General features: G+C 38.4%; 1 protein-coding gene across 5 annotated transcripts in view; it reads right to left on the bottom strand.

Annotated features, from left to right (window-relative positions):
* NAV2 (neuron navigator 2) overlaps positions 1-22,195 on the bottom strand; it is a 423,664-nt gene that overhangs the window by 115,631 nt on the left and 285,838 nt on the right. For 3 of the 5 annotated variants that reach the window (XM_074841833.1, XM_074841829.1, XM_074841827.1), the window contains exons 5-7: positions 21,741-22,008; positions 20,136-20,204; positions 16,765-16,922 (exon numbers count right to left, since the gene is read on the bottom strand). In XM_074841833.1, the coding sequence (XP_074697934.1) occupies positions 16,765-16,922; positions 20,136-20,204; positions 21,741-22,008 (495 nt within the window). The remainder of the gene's footprint in view (positions 1-16,764; positions 16,923-20,135; positions 20,205-21,740; positions 22,009-22,195) is intronic. The other 2 variants (XM_074841830.1, XM_074841828.1) reach the window with 1 other exon arrangement.

Raw genomic sequence — 22,195 nt, forward strand, 5'->3', positions numbered from 1 at the left:
CTGCTGGAAATGTTATTCCCTCTGCTTTCAAAAGCTGTGCACCACTGCTTTCTCCTTCATGCCTCTTACCGTACACTGCTGCTTTGTTATTATTTTTATTTCCTGAAGTCCTCCTACCCATCAAAATCTACTTCCCATTGCAACACTGCACCACGGTCCTTTTGAAAACTCAGAACAAGCAAGCCTTTGTCTCAGCCTGCCTTCCACAGAAGACACCCAGCAATGTACTGAAAGCTTCACTAAAATCCCAATTGTGCATCATTTACAATTCATTTGTATAGTTTCTTTTAAAAAAAAATATTTCCCTTCTCAATATCGGATATTTCTACAGAAACTGCAGTACTTTCAACACTAAGTTCCTAATCCAGATGCATTCCGGCCATATCATGCTAAACAAATCTCGACACAAAGTGTACCTGTGCCCATAAATCATCAGAGCTGCCTGTGATTCATGAACACGCCCAGGACGAATTTACAACTGGGTCCAGGGATGAACGTACTAATCAACATGGGCAGGGAATACTTTACTTTCTCAGAAAAACTGATTGCAAGGAGTAACGGGACTGGGACAATTATAAGGGTGACAAATTGAAAATTACTGGTAAGGGATGTAACTACAAAGTAGAAGAGCTGGTTGCACCCTCGGTTAGTACAACACACGCAGCAATACAAACCCAGCAAGGGGTGAAACAGCGTTCAGACTGAGCACGCAGCCAACTGAACAGACTTGGGAAAGAAATCTGCATTCTTCTCAAACAGGTTCTTAACAACAGTTTGAAAAAAAATACAGGCAATGTGTGTATCGGTAAGAACAAAGCCATCCTGCACCCACCAGAACTCAGCCTATGCAGAGTCTTTGCGTGAGCCATGACCCGCTGCGGCACCCACTGGAGACAGGAGCTACCTGAGTACCAGGCTGTGGTCCATAACCTCACTGTAAGGTCTGACTCCAGCTCAAACCCTGAGCGAGCTGTTAAGACGCTGCAGATCAGCTGGGGGAGCAGACACCGGAGGCAACCCACAGCACACCAGGGTTCCTACCAACTCTACAGTGTTTTCCTGGAAGTGAATGGAAGGTGTTGGTTCACTTGGGATGGCAACCTCATCCTAACAGTCCAGGTGAGTGCTCTAGTTCATCGACTTTTGGGGAAAAGGTTTCGCTTGGATCAAGTGAAATAACTTGTTTTCCAAATCCAAAAGCATTGCTCAGAATTTATTTCCCAACAAAATCCAGAACTTTTTCTTTTCTCCTTCTCTTGAATGCTTTCAGGATTTTTTTTATTTTATTTTATTTTATTTTAAATTCTGTTTGGTCACTGACCAAACTATATTTTTTTCAGTTTGTTTGTTTTTAAACACAGCACTCGCTTTGTCCCCAACTCCCCCACATACACCCTCCTGTTTGGAACTTAACTGTGCTTCTGTTGCCAGAGGTGTAGGATGAGTACAATGTAACTCCATTGACACAGTTGCTCCTCATTTGCAGACATGTCAGAGAAATCAGAAGTAGGACAATACTGTGACTGTAACATTTTAAAAAATGAATATATTGGGACGTTAATGTCATTTTCAGAGTCTCTACCTAACATTTTCCAGAAGTGAATTCTGTGAACGTTGGATGCTACACATGCAAAATGAATGAAAAATATTTACCAACTCTTACATATACATGTTAAGCAGCTACACTATGGGAAAGGGAAGAAGATATTTTATTACACAAGTACAATGGATTTTGATTCATACTTGGATCAAATACAGTGAAACTGGAAATAAGTCCTCAAGTTTTTGTTACATTGCACCATGCAATGTTAATGCAAGAAATAAAAGGTTCACCATAAAACACAATCACGAAAAATGGCTTCAGCTTAAGAAAACTTCAGGCTTTTTGAGATTCTCTGTTTCTTTCTTACAAACAACTCTGCTGGCTCTTTTACTCCTCAGACCAATCTTGGTAAACGAAAGGGGTTCTGCTGCCAGAATGGAGATTCAAATGCTAGGTTTCCTAATGAAGCAGTAACATCAATACGTGGATAACACATCAGCATGCAAAGGGGAAAGTTTTATTCAGCGTAGCATAGGCCCTTCTTTCATGAAAAGGAGAGCAGGTTTCATGCATTCGATTAATAAGCTTATTATTTCCCATGTGTTCCTTTGTGAGGGAGATATTTTCTTTCTTCAGCAACCTGCATTAACTAAAACTGACTATAAAAGAAATGTTTTCAAACCCAAGCTACAGTCTACAATAAATAATGATCGCTTTCCTCTTTTCAAAGTCAAATCTTGGCTTGAAATCTATTTTGTTCCTAGCGTTCCTGTTAAAAAAGATGTTGGTGGTCTAGTTCCAATGCCAATACGCACTGTAGCATGGGTAAATCTGATTTCAGCTGCTCCTGCAAAGTCTTAACTGCATCTGCAAACCTATCCATTTGTGATGAAAAAAAGAGTCTGAAGGCTTATGATTTAATTCTTCCACTGAAGTCTTTGAGAGCTTACGTTATAATAAGGTCAGGAGAAAATATATGCAATTTCCCATCATTTGTCATGTTCGCTCTAAGCAAGTGGACTTTGATTTGTTATAACTGAAAACTTTCTAAAACAGTCATTATAAGCATGAAAGGCAACACAAAGACAAAGGATGTTCTCATAGTTACTTCTCCTTAGGAGGGTCAAGAACTTAACAGCATTTTTATTCATTTTATAATGAACAAGCTGTCATTTTTTATTTCACAGCTATGGGAAAAATAAGAAGTTCTCATGAAGAGAAATATCTTTTAGTCCAGCCCATAGATTAGATAACCAAGTTAGAAACATCCACAAGCAAATTCTAATTTAGGAAGTAAAAGCAGATCTGCTCTATGACATTACAGTGTCAGAACTGCAGAAATCACTGTGACAGTTTCATCATTTCCCATCTAGAGGAATAACTGGTGAATCTTGACCCTTCCCATCCACCCACCAGAAGATTCTCCTTCAAAGCACTACAAGTAAGAGTCCTACAGAGAAAAGCTTTTTAGCTTATTATCTTCTTCAGTAATGATTTATCATTCTCAGCAAACCTCTGAAATATGGGAATGCCTGCATTTCTGCCAGGAGTTGCCTATAAAAATCAGAATCTTTCCATAATCTAAACCACGAGCAGGTAGAGCAGAACATTCCCAACAAGAGCAACCTGGCACACAGCCCTTCCTCAAAATAAGCACCACTCCTCCGGCCCACAGAAGTGTCTATTTCAGCTGAAACGTTGTTGACCTGAGAGAACTACAGCTGGGTGGAAGGCACTGTCTAGTTACTGGCTTGGGGTGGGCAAGAGGTATGGCCTCCACCCACAAGATAGCCAAAGCTTTCTTTGTGTTGTCTCTTTTACTCTGGACCACAACAAAAAGCAACAAAAACATTTTCTTAAAGAAGAGATTGACAGATAGGGAAATTCTGCATAACCTGACAAAAGCCCAGATAGGAAACATTTTACTTTGCTGAGGACAAACACTTGCCGAAGCTGAGCAGAATTGGTTCCTTCAAATTTTTTCCACTGTCTTTCGCTTTAGGGGTCATTTAATTTACTGTAACATGAGACAAAAATTACCTTTACTCCTTGATATTTTTCTTTCCTTCCATCGTATCTACTTCTTCAGTCCCAGTGTTGTAAACTCCGTAGCTTCAACAGCAGTTTCATGTATTCACAGAAATGTGCTGTACCTCTGAAAACCCGTACCGAAGCCCATGGATATGTCAGTAACTCGACTTCCACATTTCTGTACGGTTGCCTTCATTCACACAGCGCTCCAGTACATGAAACAACAGTTTTGCTGTTTACTTCGCCAAGACTCAGCATTTTTGCTGAGGTGAAGGGAAATAAAACTGGAGCACAAGCGATCCTCTTCTCATTGTCTTGACATAACTAAGACACTTGAATTCCTTGTTGTTTTTGTTTAGTTACTGTAAAATTCAAAATGCTGTCCACATGACTGCCTGAGAAAGAGGTTGGAGGGACCTCTATCGACTACATACCGGTTAGATGACCATAAAAATAATGAAACCAAGTTTACTGTGCCATTCAAAACAAGTCGCACTCTCCATTTAATATTAGACAAATACCATTCTTGTTCAATACTCTCCATTTTCTTCTCACTATTTGTACAATCAAATCCCCCAAGATTCCTCATAACAGAGTTATTCAAAAGCATTAATGAATTCCAGGCAGGGAGCTGTTATGGAGTCTTTCATTTGATTTTATATATAGCTGGAGGGGACACTATGTACACTTAGCAGCCTCGATCTGACACATCTCTCCTACAGGTAGGTTATATGAAATAGGACATACACGCATTAGTGGCCTGAGAATTGCACTTAGGGATTTTGACCATTAATAGTGGCTCAAAATCAGGGCTTGGAGCAACCATGAAGGTAGAAACCAAGGCAGATTTTTAACAGAGAAGCAACAGGCAACAGGAAAAATATCTGGAAAACTACCACTGATCAGTCAATCTACATTTTAACTCAGAAATGCCTTACTCTTCTCACTGCGAAGTCATACAAGTGCCCAACTGTACACAATGAGGTGGTGAATACCAAAGCACTCTCAAAGACGGATATTCTGTGTTCAAACAGAGGAGTCAAACCAAGCCATACAAAAACACCAACACTTTACCATCATCTGTATTCGCACCTATATATGAACATACATAAATACGTGGAAATCTATCATATTTTTATATCAAAACCAGCTAACAGACACATGCTACTACTTATACTGGGGTCTTCTTCATTTTCTCTCTCTGGTCAATGAAACTACTCTACGATCTGTAGCAGTAGATCTTTCAAACCAGGCCAACATGCAAGTAACCACTGACTATTCATGACAGTAAGGAAGGGCTGGGCCATGGCTTTATGCACATCAGCCACTTCAGAGATGGTGGGAGTTCTCTGGCACCAGACATGGATTCTTTAGGTATATTTGGTTATGGATGAGGAACAGGCAGAAGGCTCAGTAGAGCAGCCACGAATGGATGGGACCAGAGAGGCTGGACGATGCTCTCACCCAGGGAGAGGAGGCTTCTACAGGTGTGGTAGAAACAGGCTGGCACTTATACAAGTCTGGGACATCGCACCACTGCTGTTTGCTTTCCTATGATTTAATAGTGAACTTTTGTTTCCATGGCTGTTCTGGCACGATTCACCCCGCAATAAATTTACAAGAAATTGTAAATATTTATTTTAAAAGGAAACATCTACGAACTGTAAAGGCCATGAAATGCTGGGCCAGCTCTTCAGCTGGTATAAATTAACATGGTTCCACTGTCTCCAGTGCAGCTACACAGATGTACACTAGGGAAGAAGCTGCTTCCCAAGGTTACATTTTACTTCAAAGCTCAGGATTTTTATCCTCATGAACTGTACAGTTAAGAACATGTCATTGGCTAATTTTTAGTTTTGTTTTTTTTAAAAAAAACTTTATTTAAATACATTTTTGGCTTGTTTTAGATATTCCTAAAGTTTATACCAACTATGGCAAAGCTCTGTGGTCTTGTAAAGCTCCACTTCAGCTGCAATTAAGCCTTCAGCCAGCCTTTGTTTAGGCAAAAGAGAACATATTTTTACATGCCAAATTCAGCCAGTTGAACAGTTGTAAAATTAAGCACAAATATGATTTACTGCATACTTGTATCTGGTACTATAAATGAGCCATATTGCTTGTTATATTCTGACAGTCTTTAAACTGTTTTATGGGCACACACCCAACATATTCACTAAGATGAGACAATCTTTCAAAAAATGTACTTGATTAGAAAAGTGAAAAGATACAATCAACACCCCAGCACATATATAGATCTATCTCAATTGCCCAAAAATTAGTATTTTGTTTGATGCTCTCATGAGGGTCACCTTATCACATAAGCCAGTAACCTCATGTTTGGGGAATACAGAGGCATTAATACATTTGGTAGATTGGAGACATAACTGAGTCAATAAGATTACTGAAAAGTTCTGTGCTTAGAAATAAGAAATTGAATGCCTAAATAGAAAAAGGTCAAACAATCAGCTATGCACCTATATTGCAGAAAAGAAATAGGAGTTACAGTAGACCACAACTGCACACCTCTTAAATGTGACACTAAGGAAAAACTAACATCATTCAGGAATGCATTATGAGTATCAGATACAAGACAGAGAATGTAGTTATTCTGTCCTACTCAGCACTAGAATAAGACATCAGGTGGAGCACTGTGTCCAGCCCCAGCAGCTCTCTAAAAAAGAGGTCAGAATAGATCATCAAGACACAAAAAGATTTATCTCAATCTATGAGAAGGTTGAAATAGTAGAGATTGTTTAGTCTAGAACAGAGAAGACTGAGGGGAGACAATGTAAGCCTTCAAATATACGAAGACTGTTATAAGCAAGACAGAGATCGAGGAAGAGTAATAATGTGCTTAATTTTTAGCCAAGCAGAATCCTGGTTTTATATATTTTTTTAAAAAAGCTAGCTTTAAGATCAAATGGACACTGGAAGGGACACGCTTAATGAGATCATCAAGTCCTTGTCATGAGACATTTCAGAACAGACTAGCAAACAACCCTCAGGTACAGGGACAGTTGATTTTGCTTCAGAGTTGGAGCAGAGACTCCCTTGGTTATCTACAGATGCAATTCTAGAAATATATCATGTACACTGCAAATGTCGTAATTTCAAACACAGTTCTTTAAATGGAGTTAAAACCAGAAGGCATATCTACACTGCAAAGTTATGACTCAAATTTGCATAAGGATATGAGAAGCAGTTTTAGGCTAAGGGACAAACAAAAACCTAAAGATTCTCCCAGGAAGAAAATACAAACCAAACCACCAAGTTCTCAGGGTATCTTTCAGATTATCCCACACTCCTTCGTTTCTCTCTCAGTTTTTATTTTTTCTCTTGCCACATCAAATTCATGATCACTGTATCACATTCAAGGCAAAATAAATCATACTGAACATTAGGTAAATACCTTCAGAGTAAGTTATATTTAGAAAACTGGAAAGGGTTATTCCAGCACCTCCTTTTTAGTAGTTCATACAGCAGAACGATAGAAAACAGCAACTACTCTGGTTATGGATTTGTCTGGACTAATTATGCAAACTTACTTTACCATCAGTCTGACTTATAAGGGAAAATGGTCAGCCAGTGAAAACAGAGAACACCTCTCAACTGCCAGCACAGGTGAGCACTGAGGCAGCATCCTAAACACAAAGCAGAATATGCTGTTTGCTTCGTACCTGACCTAGATGAAACACTTGTACATTTTTAAAGGGTGTAATGACTGAAATTTATGAAATTATCATACTCTCACTTTGTTGAGCCAATCACATTTATTTCCCAGTGAAAATCTGAAAGCATGGGTAAACTGGTTTCAAACTTTATGGACTTATGTCTCTTTAAAAAAGTAAAACCTTTCCCACTTTTGCAGTCCTTTCAATCTTATTGGCTTTTGCATAGTCTTATCAAGTCAACACTTTGAGAGTAAACATTAGATTCATTCAATTTTCTAAAGAAAAAGAAAGCTAAAGAGACACTTAAAGCTGAGAAGGATATAGAACAGGAGTGAAAGTAACTGCTCCAAAAAGTCAAATGAAGGAATTTTTTTCTAAATCTATACGGACACAATTTTCAGTCATGAAGAAAGTTATAAACACCAAAAAATAAAATAACAGTAATCTTTAACTTACTGCTATCTGCTGCATGAGCCAACTGTTTCATTCTATAAAATCACTTCCCAGATTTCTGACATCCATACACTGTTCGTCAATAAGGAGAGGAATCATTCCATTTCAGGAACTCTGCTTATTTATCCTGGTCTCTAGTGAACTGTTAAATCATTCTGCTGGTCCTGGTTTCAAAAGGCTTCCTCACCCCATCACTCCCCCTCCCGCTCTCAGCAGCCTCGCAGAGCTGGGCTCAGCGCTAGTCCACTGGCACAGTTAAACCCAATTTCAGTGATGATCTGGCAGTTTGTCATATAAAAAGGGTCAATGCCTTTTTAGTATCAACTGAAGTATAACAGGATCCTCAGTCCGAACCCACAGCAGCCTACTGCCTGTAAAGGCCACTGGTTGAGATACCAGGCTTAATTTCACATTTCAGTCTTATTTACCAACATTGCCTGTGTGTCACCGATACTGCAGTGACCAACTCAACAGGGAGCACCATAAAAACAGGGAGTACTCCCAGCTGCAAATTAACTTTGTGGGTTTGCATTGACTCTCTCTTCTATAAGATACCACGCACCTTCTATAAGATACCACGCACCATACATCAGGACTATTTAGTCTTTGACTAGTAAAAGATGTCACTCAAAATGCTAAGACTTATTATGACAACTGTTATATATATATAGGATGTATAAATAATTTAATATATATATTAGAGCAACTGTTATTAATATGTTGGTTTATTGTTGGGGGCTTCTGTAAGAAGAACATCACAAGTGCTTTCAGATTGCTTTAAAGACAGTCCTCACCCAGCTCTCTGAAAAGCACCCCTTTGTTACTTCAAGATAGTTTCTGAACACGAGAGGAATCGACCACAGACCCTGATGAACCTCGAAGACTGGACTTATTCAGCACGACACCAACAGAAAAACTTTCCTCAATGCTTAAAAAACAAGAAGTTGAGCAGTTCAGGCTGTGCAGTAAGCTGCCTGGCAAGACCAAATCTAGAGGTCCCGCTTTTATTTTAACTCTTCCTATTGAGCCAAAGAATCCTGTCTAGTAAGTCCTCTAGCCTGATTACTAAAAAGGACAAAACCACAGAGGACAACTGCTATTTTAGGCCAAAAGAGATTGATTTACTACTACTGGAGTGTTATTATTGTCTCCTACAGTGGAATGAAAATTGTTGTAGATACAAATCAAGCTGGTATGAATTGGGGACAATAAAATCTGTTTAATTTTTTTTCTTCCAGGTGACAATAGTCATTTGAAATGAGTTCACATCAGCCCAGGTTGGTCATTAATATGCCCAGCACTGAAATGTTCACACAGTAGCTGACAACTTGATCATCACCAAATCGAAACAGCCGGTGGGTTTGTTTGCTTTAAACATATCACTTGTTATCCTGATCATCTCAACCATTAAATATTGAAAGGAATGGCTTTTTCTTTGGCCAGGAAAAGGGGGATGCGAGGTGGCACTGAGCCCTGGAACAGGCTGGCCATATATATAGCTTCCACTTGGAAGAGACTGACTGTTCAGCCATCCCAGTAACCTATTGCCAGCCCTAAGTCAAGCTGGCTCAATGCCACAGGAATTGAATCCGATGTCTCAGCTCCCCTGCCAGAGCTGTCATGACAACTATCCCTGTACCTGCAGCCAGAAAAAGCCTTCACTTTCATACTCAGGCTTCTACGCTGAATGCCACTATAGATGGGTAAAAAAAAAAAAAAATGTTAACTCTCTAACAGGAATTTCTATCATGCTTTACAAGTCTCAAAGCTCTTTTTTCACCACTTTAAAAAAAATTCTTATACTATTATTTGGCACAAAGACAAAAGCCTGGGTTTTGTCTCTGTTTATTATTATTAATGTTTTTGGAGTGGAAAAACTGCATGAGGTTAAACAGAACAGAAGGGTTCCAGTGAGGAAGCTTACGCAACATCACTTGATCATCCTGTACGATGTACAGGAGCCAAACCCAGCCATTCAGAACATCAGATATTTCATCTGATTTTATGTGCAGCTATAGAAGAAGGCTTGTCCTTCATTTTCATGTTATTAAATGAAAGATTTTTCATTCAAGAAAACAACTAGGATCATCTGGGTTGATCTTAAGGATAACATGGTTCAAAGAATTTCACTCATTTCTGAGCCTCATTAATTTCTGAGCCAAAACTGTAACTCTGTCTGAACATCAGCTCTAGGCAAATATTAAATTTTGACTCATTATGTCTGATTTAATCCTTTTCAATGGCTAATCATCCTCATTCTTAAAATTTTTATTCAGTTTGTGGTCTGAATCGGGCTAATTTTAAATTCCAAACAAACACGTACTCATACACTATCTATTGAGGTAATGAAGAACCCTTATTACTATAAATGTCCCTACCTACAGGTATCTTGTAGACAACAAGGTAGTAACCTTCCTTTTAGACAAAGAACATAAACTAACCTTATAAATACCTAACTGCAAAGGAGTTTTTCCAAAACTCTAATTATGCAGAGCTCTTCTCTATGTTTTATCAGCATCCATCTTTTTCAAAGCCCATTGGAATACTGCTGAAATTTTTAGCCTTCAAAATATTGCCCACAAGAACTCTGAGTTTTGATCTCACTATGGACATCTCACCTTGCTCCTCACAGGGATGAGAGACTTTCTTCTCTATTTCTAAAGTAGCGTTTTAAAATTGAATCTGAGGGTTTGATATAACCCAAATCTGCCACTTCTAAATGACCTTTAATGACGCTGAACTCAAGACAGGCTCAGTATCACACAGAACCAAGCCATAAGAGTGTATTCCCATGTGCTTTTTGTATCAGTGCAGGATTTAATATGAAAAATTTGAGTCATTAGAAGGAGAAATTTCAATTGGTTTGGTTCCAGATTTAGGATTTTCTACTCTTTACACAAGAAGACATTTAAAATAAATGAATAAATATGGATTTCACAGTAAAGTTGATATGAAAAACTATGGTTTGCATCAACATCGGTAAAATAAAAGATTACTTTGTAAACAAACTCTGGACAACCCCCCTTTTTTTTTTTTTTAATTTTAAATTGATGTCTGCTAGTTCACACAACAGGAACATACAATCACACTAGAGAATCCCCCAGTGACCTGCTGAGCAGTGCACATCCAGGAATCAGTACCACGTGGATTCACATAATGTTTAGTTGTGAAAATCTCACTGCAGCTATATAGATTTAACTTTGAAGAGTCGTTCCTACTAAAACCATGACAAGATATGCCATGCCCTCTTGAACTGTGACAACAACTATAACTGCCTACATATAAAATGCACAAATTTGGCATATATAACCATACACCAATAAGACAGATTTGCTCAGCAGAGCGGAGGTTATATTTCCTTGCTAACTGTTTATTAATTTGGTAGCTCGGTCCTATTCTCACAACACAAAGTTTAAAAGTTATAGAAAAGAAATTCTGTAACTGCCCTTTGAAATACCGTAGTATCTCTTCCTATTTAACTAGTTTATATTTAATAAAAAATTTAAAAGGAAATAATATTTAAAGGTATCAAAAATGTGGTAATTTTATACCTGCCAGAGCTCAGAGCTGGACTCAAGTAATATTAGCCCCTTAGTGCTGGCTTCATACAGGGCTGATCCATGCAAAACTGTCATTGCCATGAGACCCTGTCTCTTTGGGATCTGCCGGTCCCTGCACTTCCCTCTGTCTCTATGCCACCCTCTGTACTGGAAGTAATTTAGCTGTGTGAGCAGAGTAAATATGTCTGTAATGGCTATAATGCAGACTGGTTTGATTATCACTGCATCACACTGCAATACACACAGCTTTGCACGACAACAGACCAGAACTGCGCATCAACACAGAAGAAGGGAAAACATGGAACATATTTAAATAAGGCAGGCGTGTAGGACACTTATAAAATATTATATATTTTTCTTAACAGGCAGAACTATCAGTCCTGAAGCACACTTCAGTTTTGCTTTGCCTTTATTTTCCCTCCACAGAGTCCCTGGAATAAATCACTGATAACTGTTTAGATAGTGTCCAGTGTACTTTTAACACTCTAAGAAACTAACCATACATTTCAATTGTAGAAATCATAGGACAGTCCAGGAAGAAACCTCTGGAGATCATTCCTTCCAGCCTTCGCTTGAATGAGGTCATCCAGGGCTCTGTCAAAGCAAGTCCTGAGTACCTCCAGCAAGGGAGATTCCACCACTTTGGACAAAATTCTCCAATGTTTAATTCTTCTCGTGGCAAAGAATTTTATTCTTATTGCCAGACAGAAATTCCCCTAAAGGAACTTGTGCCCATTGCCTCTTGTCCTGTCACCACGCATCATTGTGACTACAGTGACTACCCTTTAAATATTAAAAGACAGTGATCAAATATATTCTGCGTTCCAAGTTAAAAGGGATTGCCCCAAATTTGAAAGAAATAAAACAAAAGGAGCATCAACCAGAGGGGCACATGCTTTTCTTACTCTCCTGCCCCTATAGTATATCCATATCTGAAAATCAAGACATGCAGAGCTCAGATTATAGCTGAGTCAGCACGATCAGGTTTCAGAACCCTCTAATGAGACTGGCATCAAGTAAGTCTGCAAGAACACTGCTATTAAAACAGTTATTCATTTAATCTGAGTGCATTAATCTGTATGCATATATTTTTTTTCCTCCTTTTTTTCTAATACTACCTATTTAAGAGAAACCTGACATTATTAGCACTGCCTTCTTCACAAATCTTAATGATAAAACATTTCCTCTGATCTCACGTGGAAATGGTCAAAGTCTGGTAGTGCTCTTTTCCTCTTGACATTTTACTTAACATTCAATCCAAAGGCAAAGTGCCATTTTTCCCACAGACTTCTACTGCCCTCTGTAGGATTATTTTAAATAAAATAACAGGAACAAAGTAGAAGAAAAAAATAAAAAGAAAGGATGTAAGTCTGTCACATTACTATATCACTTCATAAACATACCAGAGATGGTGTATTAAGTTGATGTTTCCTATAGCTTCATAAGTTCAGGGATTTTATAGACTGTGGATCCAAATCAGGAAGTCATAATCAGAATATTCCCATACAATGTTACCAGACTTTTGAGACTGCAAAATGAAAAAGGAACGCCTGAAGATCAGTGAAGACAGTGGATATATGAGGGTGTTCAGAGCTAGTCAAAAATACCCATCATTTCTCAGAACGGCAGACTGCTTTCAAAGCATGTTCCAAAAGACTCTCCACCAGGTGTAGCTAAGCAAAACACTGAACTAAATTAGTGAGAAAATCTACTCTATCAACGTCTTTACTGAAGTTGCATGCTTCAATATTTAAGTTTCATTCTTGATACTACCTAGGACACAGTTCTGCTCCTCCTTGCCATGGACAAAAAATTAGATTTCTTTATTCTAAATTGCACATGCAGATAAAATTTTGGCTATTTTTTATTTGATGATCATATTGGACAATTGGAAGGACATGGTAATGTGGAGCCTCAAGATAACTGATAACTAATAATTTACATACAGGCATAGAAATGCAAAGCTTATTTGCCTCTTTACATTCCACAGAAATGTTTTTGATAATTTAGATGAGTTCTGTAGTGACCTTGGGAGTGGCTGATGCTTTTCATGCTATAGTATGCTTGTGGTGCCAAAGGATATTAAAGGGCAAGAAAGTAAATCAAAAGTATACTTACATATGCATGGACTAAATAACTCTGACAATTCAGAAGTGAATTAAAAGGCTCTGATTGTATGAAGGGATTATGATGACACAAAAAAAATCACAAGCCTGAGCGGCTCATTATTTCCCCACAATCTAAAAATGCAATTAGACTTCAACTGCATTTTTCTTAAGAAAAAAGAGCCTGCAACAGCAATTACACACATTAAAATACCCTGCCTAGAATGTTACTGCAATTATAAATGGCTAATCACTGTGACAATAAATAAAAAAATGTACCACAGCGTGTTACCATTCCATGATGTGAGGAATGAGGGCACTGAAATCCCTGTAAGTTTGAAGGGAATTTCGCATATAAACTGCAGGGCTAACTCCAAAAGGCAAGTTAAACCTATCATGCCCTAACCTCAAAGAAGGCGTCCACAGGACTGAAGTAGGTGTCTAAGTGATCCCTACTAGAGAAGACGTATCTCTTCTCCACATCTTGAAACTGGTTTCAGACAGCATGCAAAGATGCGAAGACTGAGAAAGCAAAATAAAATACTGAAAACACAACGTAAGCTGTGGGGAAGTGAGGTTCGCATCTCTTTATGTGTGCTCCTTTGCTAAGAGTACATATGCATCTCACAACAAACATGTACATACATCCAAGAATCTGTTATTTTTATACAACAGTGTAACTGTTTTTGACGTTACGTAAATCCTTTCCCCTAGATTTCTAGGAAACCAGTGGCCTCATCATTAATTGATTAATGGAATCTTTCAAAAAATCTAGGTTATTTATTTTCCAGCAGCTAGCTATTCCTCCACGCTCCATTTACTGTCTTTTTCATTTCTGATGTATTCTGTTTCAATTAATCCACTTTCATTGCCACAAGACACAGACGATTGACTAACAAGACAATTCACATTTGGAGGGAAAGGCCACAAATTAATAAAAGCTGAAAATGACAACCTACTTTGTAAGAAATGATTCAAACAGAAGACACTGAAAGCTACCTTCCATCACAAAGTGACCACTCGTGCCAAAACAGTCTCCTGAAACAGGAAGATTTCTCTTTCTCCCATTTCCTTTGCCAGAAATATGCAACGTAGCTAGTACTGGGTAAAGAGATGAAAACTTACCAAGACTAGCACACGACATGGTCATGTAGGTCTCATTTCCTTAGGCAAAATACAGGATATGGGTCAGAAAACTTGAATTGTCTTAGTATTCTGACAATAAACTTTGTCTGGCAACATTACAATTAACTTAAAATAAGCCAAAAATTTGTCAGACCAACTACTTTTGTTTCTCATGGATGCAGACCAACTTTGTGTCATGATTATATTTTTAAGTAAAGTTCAAGTTCAACTTACATAAGCCCTCATTATTTTTTTTTAAGACCATAACTTATGACTGGAAATTTTGACCACAGCAAAGTTCTCAGTATTTAATGCAACTTATGTAGGCTGTCAACCTAAAAACCAACCCCGTTTCTTCCAGTCATTTGTAATATTCATAGGAAGCAGATGATCTTGTAGGCTTCTTCAGCAACCAGTTTATCTTTCTGAAGAGATGGATTACAATGAAGAATGAGGGTTCACAGAACTGTCTGCCTAAAAGCAGTTGATATTTAAGTTACTTAGTTGACAAATTATTGTTATTTCTCTGTATGTGAGGACTTTTTTTTTCTTCTTCTTTTTTTTTTTTAAAGAGTGAAACCAGTACTTTACTTTCCTTATTTAGTAATCTTGGTAAACTGTTAAAAAGACATGACAGTTCAGGTTATCTCTTCAATGCAACCTAAGAGCACACCACCCATGCGCAGGTAGGGATCATCTAGACAACCAACCTATGCTTCAGGACGAGACATCCCACACTGAGTCTCCCCAATCCAGCAGTTATGGGAGATAAGCAAAAGAGGAGAGTATTGACAAGGAGGAGACAGAGGGAGACTGGGGAGATATTACACAGCAAAACAAGGTTTCAACAGTTCTAGCTCATGCCATAACTTGTCAGCTTGTTCTTTTAACTGACAGATCTAATTCAGGTTTAGAGATGACTATTGCTGATGTTACAGTTAAATCATTACTGTTCACATAGTGTGCCTTCTAAAATAGTAATCATGGATTTACCAAGGTAGACTGTTGCTAATCTGTTTGTATGTTATGTTAATACATTATATCATCATATAATGACAACAATTATATTACTCAGCTGTGAATTTAATTTTCTTCTTATACAGGGTCTGATCAGGGTGATTCAGAATGTCCCTGGAGGATGCTGAAGACCCTCCACTGCCATTGTCACAAGATGAGGTTTGGGCTTTAATGGCTACGTGGGGTAACACTCCAAAACCTAATGACATGCAGTCACAGGACAACAGTTTCTAGAGAAGGAAAAACACAATTTCCTGAAAAGAAACAAGCACGAAAACCACAGGCAAGTTGAACCAGACCAGTACTTTTCCCTCAAGCAAAATCCTCATTACTGCTAACAGAAGTTATGCACAGACAAGATGGAGACTTGAGCCTAAAGGGTGCGACTGCCAAGTCACTGCAAGAAGATTGCACTGAAACCCAGTGTTGATCTATCTTTGTAAGCGCAATGACTTTGTTAAGGATACAGAATTAGCTGCCAGCCTACGCCAACAATTTGACTGTATCAGACTAATTTGCTCAGTTCTCACCAGCCACATCCCCCAAAACTCCATGGTAAATGCTGCATTATAGAGCTCAGAGCTACAAAGTCAAGCTAATGAATGCTGTCAGATTACTATCTTAGTGAATGGACACAAAGTCAGTAAATGTCATTCAAAAAGCACCATTTCAGACAGAACACAGTACTTAGCATTTCTGATGCACTCCCAGAGACACAGCTTCACTGCAAATTTATAAAACTATAACATGTTCCTGCCTTCAAACCCTATGCCAGACAATCCTTGAAATTAGATTTAAATCATGTATTTCTGTAACTTAAAGGATCTTCCACAACAGTGGAGGAAAGGAAAGCAAATGGTACTATTTATCATATAAAATCACTCAAGAAATCTTTAGTGGTCATTTTCCTTTCCTGTCAAACTATTCATCAAAATGTCTTATTTTTTGATTAATTCACTCCCCCTCATCTGTGTTTGAAGCAAAATGAAAAAAAAACATGTTTCACCAGCGCCAGTTTTTCTTGAAGTTATTTTTTGCATGTACCTTCAGGACAGCAAGTCACAGCTTCAGTTATACTGAAGGAGGACTATAGCTTTTTCAAGAAAAGCCAGCTGGTTTTTGGATTGTAAATGTCATGTTTACAACATACAGCTTTGAGATAGCCTTACAACTTCTTGAGCTTAATGGAAAATTCAATTTCCCCCGAACGAAGCTGCTATTAAGAAAAATCTGAGGATGCCCAAATCTCAAGTGCTTACCTCTGTCATTGCTACTTGTTGGTGTTGGAGGGGGAAGTCCAGGCTTAGATTTGTCGTAATTGTTAAAGCTCTGGCTGCGACGGTTGTTGGCACTAATAGAACCACGAGCTTTGGCCTCACTGCCTGCAGCGGACACCCTCGTGGTGGGGCCTGGAAGTCTGATGAAAGAATTACAGTATGATTAAATATATTAAAAAACCACTCTGGGAATGAAACTGTGGAATACCGTGCATAAACTGAAAAGAAAAGGATCAATACCACAAGTGTATACTCATAAGGGTCTTTGTTATTCTCTAAGAACAAATCAAAAAATCATCCTAGATGAAAAATATATGTCAAACAAGCTACAGTCTGAATTGTTTTACATCAGAAAAAAAACCCTGAACTGAAATTAATGGTCACTTGTCATAAATCTTCTGAATCAGAAATAGTTGCAAGTAAATTCAGTGGAGCAATACCACTGGTACAAGATTAAGACTGAGACACTACTGTACTTAAACCAGATTGCTGGTCACTATTATATGCTGCACATGTAAGGGCTACCCTTATTTTGGAAATAACAATGAGACAGAACATGGCTGCCTTTTCCCTTGTAGAGAAGCACATCACATCTCTGCTCTGAAAGCTACAAACCCTAAAAGCCAAGCCCAGCAAAACTTTAACTTGGTTTAATTATTTGAGCCTATAAAAATCACTCAAAGATTAAATACCCCCTCTTAGGGCAACCACGTTATCAGTGAGCTGGTATAAGCCTCTGGTTTTAAACTGGGTCAATCTCTTCCAGCATTTCCTTACCGTAGCCTGTATTTACAAGATTTAGCTGTTTACCTACAAAAAAAAGTAGTTAGGATTCTGGAGTAAGTAGTCAGGGAGGGATATTGCTTTCATGCTTTTCAAGCGAAAGGGGAGGTGGAAAACTTTTCTAAAAAGCCCGACAGAATTAGGAAAACCACTAACATCATGTCTTAGAACAAGATGTGTGCTTGAGTCCTTCAAAATCAAAGTTCATACATAAAGTTTCCATGTTTGTACTGTATTTTGTGAACTAATGAGCACTATTTCTACATTCCAAATAGATGAAATATTAACAATTGAAAGATTTGGTAGTTGTTCAAAACGCATATGAGAGTTAGTGAAACAGCTCACTGTTTTGAAAAGCAAGGACATCACCTTAAAGACTAAGACAGAACCACTTCATGTCACCTACAGTAGGACTGAAAGGGACCGCTCTTTGCCATCTTTGTATTTTCTGTACAGTAGAATCTCTTTAAAACTTCTTTATATAAAACACAAAAATCTGTCTTAAACAACATGTGCCAATAATAGGTTAAAAGGAAGAAGTCCCAGCTGTCAGAGAGAATGGGGATGCAACCGACCAAATCACCGTTGTGCCTCTGGGAAGGAAGAGAAGCCAGGAAGGAGTCTGGCAGGGCTTCCTAAATAAACTGACTTATCCAAGACTAGTGAAAAAAATAGGAAATATGAAAAGAAACGTGAAGGGAAAGAGCAAAAAATGTCAACAGCTGCATGCACATGCTTTCAAAGCTCAAAAGAGGGTAAGACATAAGGGCATCATTCAAATACAAAACCAAAAATTAATTTACAAACTCAAACCACCACAGATCTGGCACAGCACATCATGGTTCTGAGGTTGACTTTGCTGAAGCCTTTTCGACTAACCCCTCAATTTATCCAGCCTTTTTCAACACTGGGGGTTGCTAGAAAGTTGTACATACTCATCACTGCAGCAAGGTGTAAATGAGAACACCCCAGAGATGCTTCATCCACTGTAGAGGAGACTACACGGGAAGAAGCAGAGGCAAACCAGGGACAAACGCTGATCTTGACAACTTAGAAGTCACCAAGACAAGAAAGTTCATTAAGAGTTTGTTTTGCTTAATAGGAAACGAGCTAGGTTTCCTACAGGTAGGAAGGGCACACAAGATACCTCCACTGAAAGTTTCTACCCAGTGATAAAACATTGCGAGTATGGGCCAACCACCGCAGGAAGGCTACCAGAGCCCCCAGTACTGGGAGAGGAGATTTCTAGCAGGGCTGGGCAGGAGGGAAGGGATAATGTTCTGGTACCGATGGGTAAGAAAAGGGTCCCCACACAGGTTTTACAAATCTGTCACATTTTGAAGTAAATAAAGCTACTCAAACCATGTGACCACTCGAGAAATGACACGTTTTCGATTCAAGTCAGTATTGTCACTGCCAATAAAAACATACTGAGAATAAAAAACATACATGCTAAAAACACTCTCGAAGAAGGTATCATTTCTCTTAGACTTTTTTTCTCCCTGTAGTTTACTGACTGATTCTAAGCGCCTGCTTTTGGTATTAGGCCAAGATATTTCACAGCAGTGCCTGTGAAATCTAGGGGAAAAAAAAAAATAGGTTCAGGGAGACATTTCTAGCTTCTTGCTATGAGAGACAAGGTACTGAGCTTGGAGAATACTCTCCATTATTGCACTTCAGCACCTCTTCTAGGCAAGTATGAATCACCAAGCCATAATTATGATCAAGAGAGAACATGAAAAGGAAAGATGGGACGTTTTAACAGGGGTTATACTGCAGACCTTCACTGTTGTCACAAAAGAAACAAGATGGGGTAAATAAATGCAAATTATACAGCAGAACTAACAATGTATACAAACTTGGCAAGCTGAATAAAAATTGTAATTAATAGTTCACAAGCTTAGCAAAAATGGTATAGTATACTTTACCAATGTATAACTATATAAAAATTCCTACTGTAACATTTTAATATATAATAGTACTAAAAGCAAACATGATTAATAACCACATTAAGAACACAGCAACCCTTATGATCACTGAGATGAGATGGTCATACAAGCTGGCATGCAAGTCATGCTGGGATTCAGGGAAAAAACAGACTGAAATACCTATCAATCATTTTTAGGGAGATTAGCTGTGCTCAGCCTCAGAGCACTGGGGAGTGCAGCTCTGATGAGACAGACCCACACAGTGCTGTTTAGGCTCGCATGGTTCACGTGATGCTCCACTTACTGCTAAGACAACAGCCTGATACTGGTCGTTTCAATAATGCAGATCTAAATACAACTAATACAGATGTGTACAGTGGGGAGAGAACTCCCAGAACCATGTTTCATTCTCAAAAGCAAAAGCTCATAAGGACAAGAAAACCAAATTATTTTCTTGCGGGCCAGAATGCATTCCACGCCTTCAAAAAAAACAAAAAAATTAAAATCCATCTAATACTTCCAGGCTTCAGCTGTTTGTAAAATGCCTGGTTACAAACTATTTTCAACAGGAACCCTAAACATGCATCCAGAAATACTGCAAAAGGATTATTCATGCTTTGCAGAAGATGAAGAAATGCTAACCTAGAAGACTTTTTCTGACCAAGAGTGAATCGGATGATTTTGCTTTGAGATGAGTCCCTGGGAGATGCACTGTATGACAGGAAAGAAAAAGTGGAAGATAACATTGAACAAAGAAACTTTTTTTTTTTATTTAGCCACTGAATTTATTAACTGGTTTTAGGGAAGAAGAGTTTTTATTAATTTCACAGGAAAAAAAAGCTTCTTGCCTAAGTATAACTTTATGCGAAAACTCCTAAAATCTGAAATGAATTAATTTTTACAGAGTAATGAACGTGCAATCCTGCATGCAAACCCCAACTTCACTACTCTTTACTTTCCCAGTCTTTTATTATATGTATTTTTCTGCACAATCTGAGCAATTTCACTTTAGTATGTAGTAAGAAAACATGACGTTTAAGACCTTCACGTTAGATATTTTTAAATTATTTGAAACCCAGCACAATCCACACAATGGACTGAAAATATCAAAGCAATATTCAAATGGTCCCATGCACTTCTGCATGTTTTTGACAGAAACGTCGCAGAAATACATTCAAATACATCTTTGTTTTCCAGTAATTATGTCCTGTGCAAGTTTATAGATGCTGTAGCAACACTATGTTTTTCAGTTATACGAAAATATTGTTTACACCCAAAATGAGCATGATTTATGAAGGAAGAGATAAGCAAAAACCAAATAAGCTCTCAGTAGTCTCACTTGGAAGGCCTCATTTAAACTGTTTATATCCCTCATAAAGCAACACTTAAACTACTGTTCACCTTAATATGTGTTATTTTAGCAGAAATAAGCCTTAACAATTTGAGATATTTAAAAAAAAAAAAAAAGAGCCTTCATACTTCAGTAATTGTGCAAATACAGCTTCAGTCCTTACTCCTGCCCACTGATCCCCACTAAATCCCTCACTCTCTCAGCAGTGGAAGGATCAGACAAGCAGAATGCTGTACATGGATTCACAGTGATACTGCCTTCATAAATTGCTTTTATTCTAACCTGGAAGGAGTACCCTAGGATTAAAGTCATTCAAGGGACAAAGACTCCTTCTATTTATCTTTATTCAGATCTAGGAGCGCCAACAAACACCAATTGTGAAAATTATTTTTCATATAAGCCAGCAGCATATTATTTTTGACCAATAAGCCTAGATTCGATTTTGACTGTCACCAGCCATGATGAGCTCTATTTCTTTTACCCCTGTCAGAGCCTTCCACTTCTTAGTGAGGACTGTAATTCTTGTAAACTGAGAACCGAAGTTGGTTTTCACATGCGCAAAGTATATATTCTGTAATGGCAATGATATACGTGGTTTGCAAGCAGAAAGAAGCAAAAGGAATACTGAGGAAAACTTTCGTATAAAATACTGTGGTTACTTTGTCTAGCAGGTATTTTACACCCAAAGGACTGGATATTTCCAGCACTGAGAACATATTTAAGCACATCTGTTTTGATTTCCAAATGCGTGAAGTCAATTTCCAACACACTCTATTCTAGAGCAGAACTACAGAAAGAAGTTTCTTTGGCTTCTGAAAACCTTGAACAAGAAGAGAAAAAAGAATGAAACAAATAATGAAAAAACAAAAAAAACAACTTAAAGGAAATTTCCCCACCTGGACTGCATTTCTGGTTGTGCTTTGAACTGATGCTGCGCAGCTTGCGGGGGCTGTTGGCACGGAGTCTGGAGTGAAGCTGGTACCTGCTGCTGCAGGACCCCGACCTGGCACTGGGATGGAGGCCCTGCTTGCTGGGATACGGAGGGAGGCTGCTGGGACGGATGGTGTTGTGGTTGCTGTTTCTGTGGCTGCTGTTGCTGTTGCTTGTATCGAGATAAACTGAAGAAAAGGCCCAAGATGGCCTTTAGATTCCCATTCCTGATTTCTGTAAGGCAATGTTCAGAGGTCACTCGTCAGTCACCAGTCGTTGTTCCTCTCCAGCAGTACAGTGGGTCAGCCACTGCACTCTTCATCACACTGTCTGGACTCAGATCCTCTAGGATATAACAGGCTTTCTGAACATCTAATCGGCATTACAGCTGATTACCAGTGAGCACCAACTACAAATAAAT

The sequence above is a fragment of the Strix aluco genome, chromosome 16 (assembly GCF_031877795.1).
Source record: "Strix aluco isolate bStrAlu1 chromosome 16, bStrAlu1.hap1, whole genome shotgun sequence".
Lineage (NCBI taxonomy): Eukaryota > Metazoa > Chordata > Aves > Strigiformes > Strigidae > Strix > Strix aluco.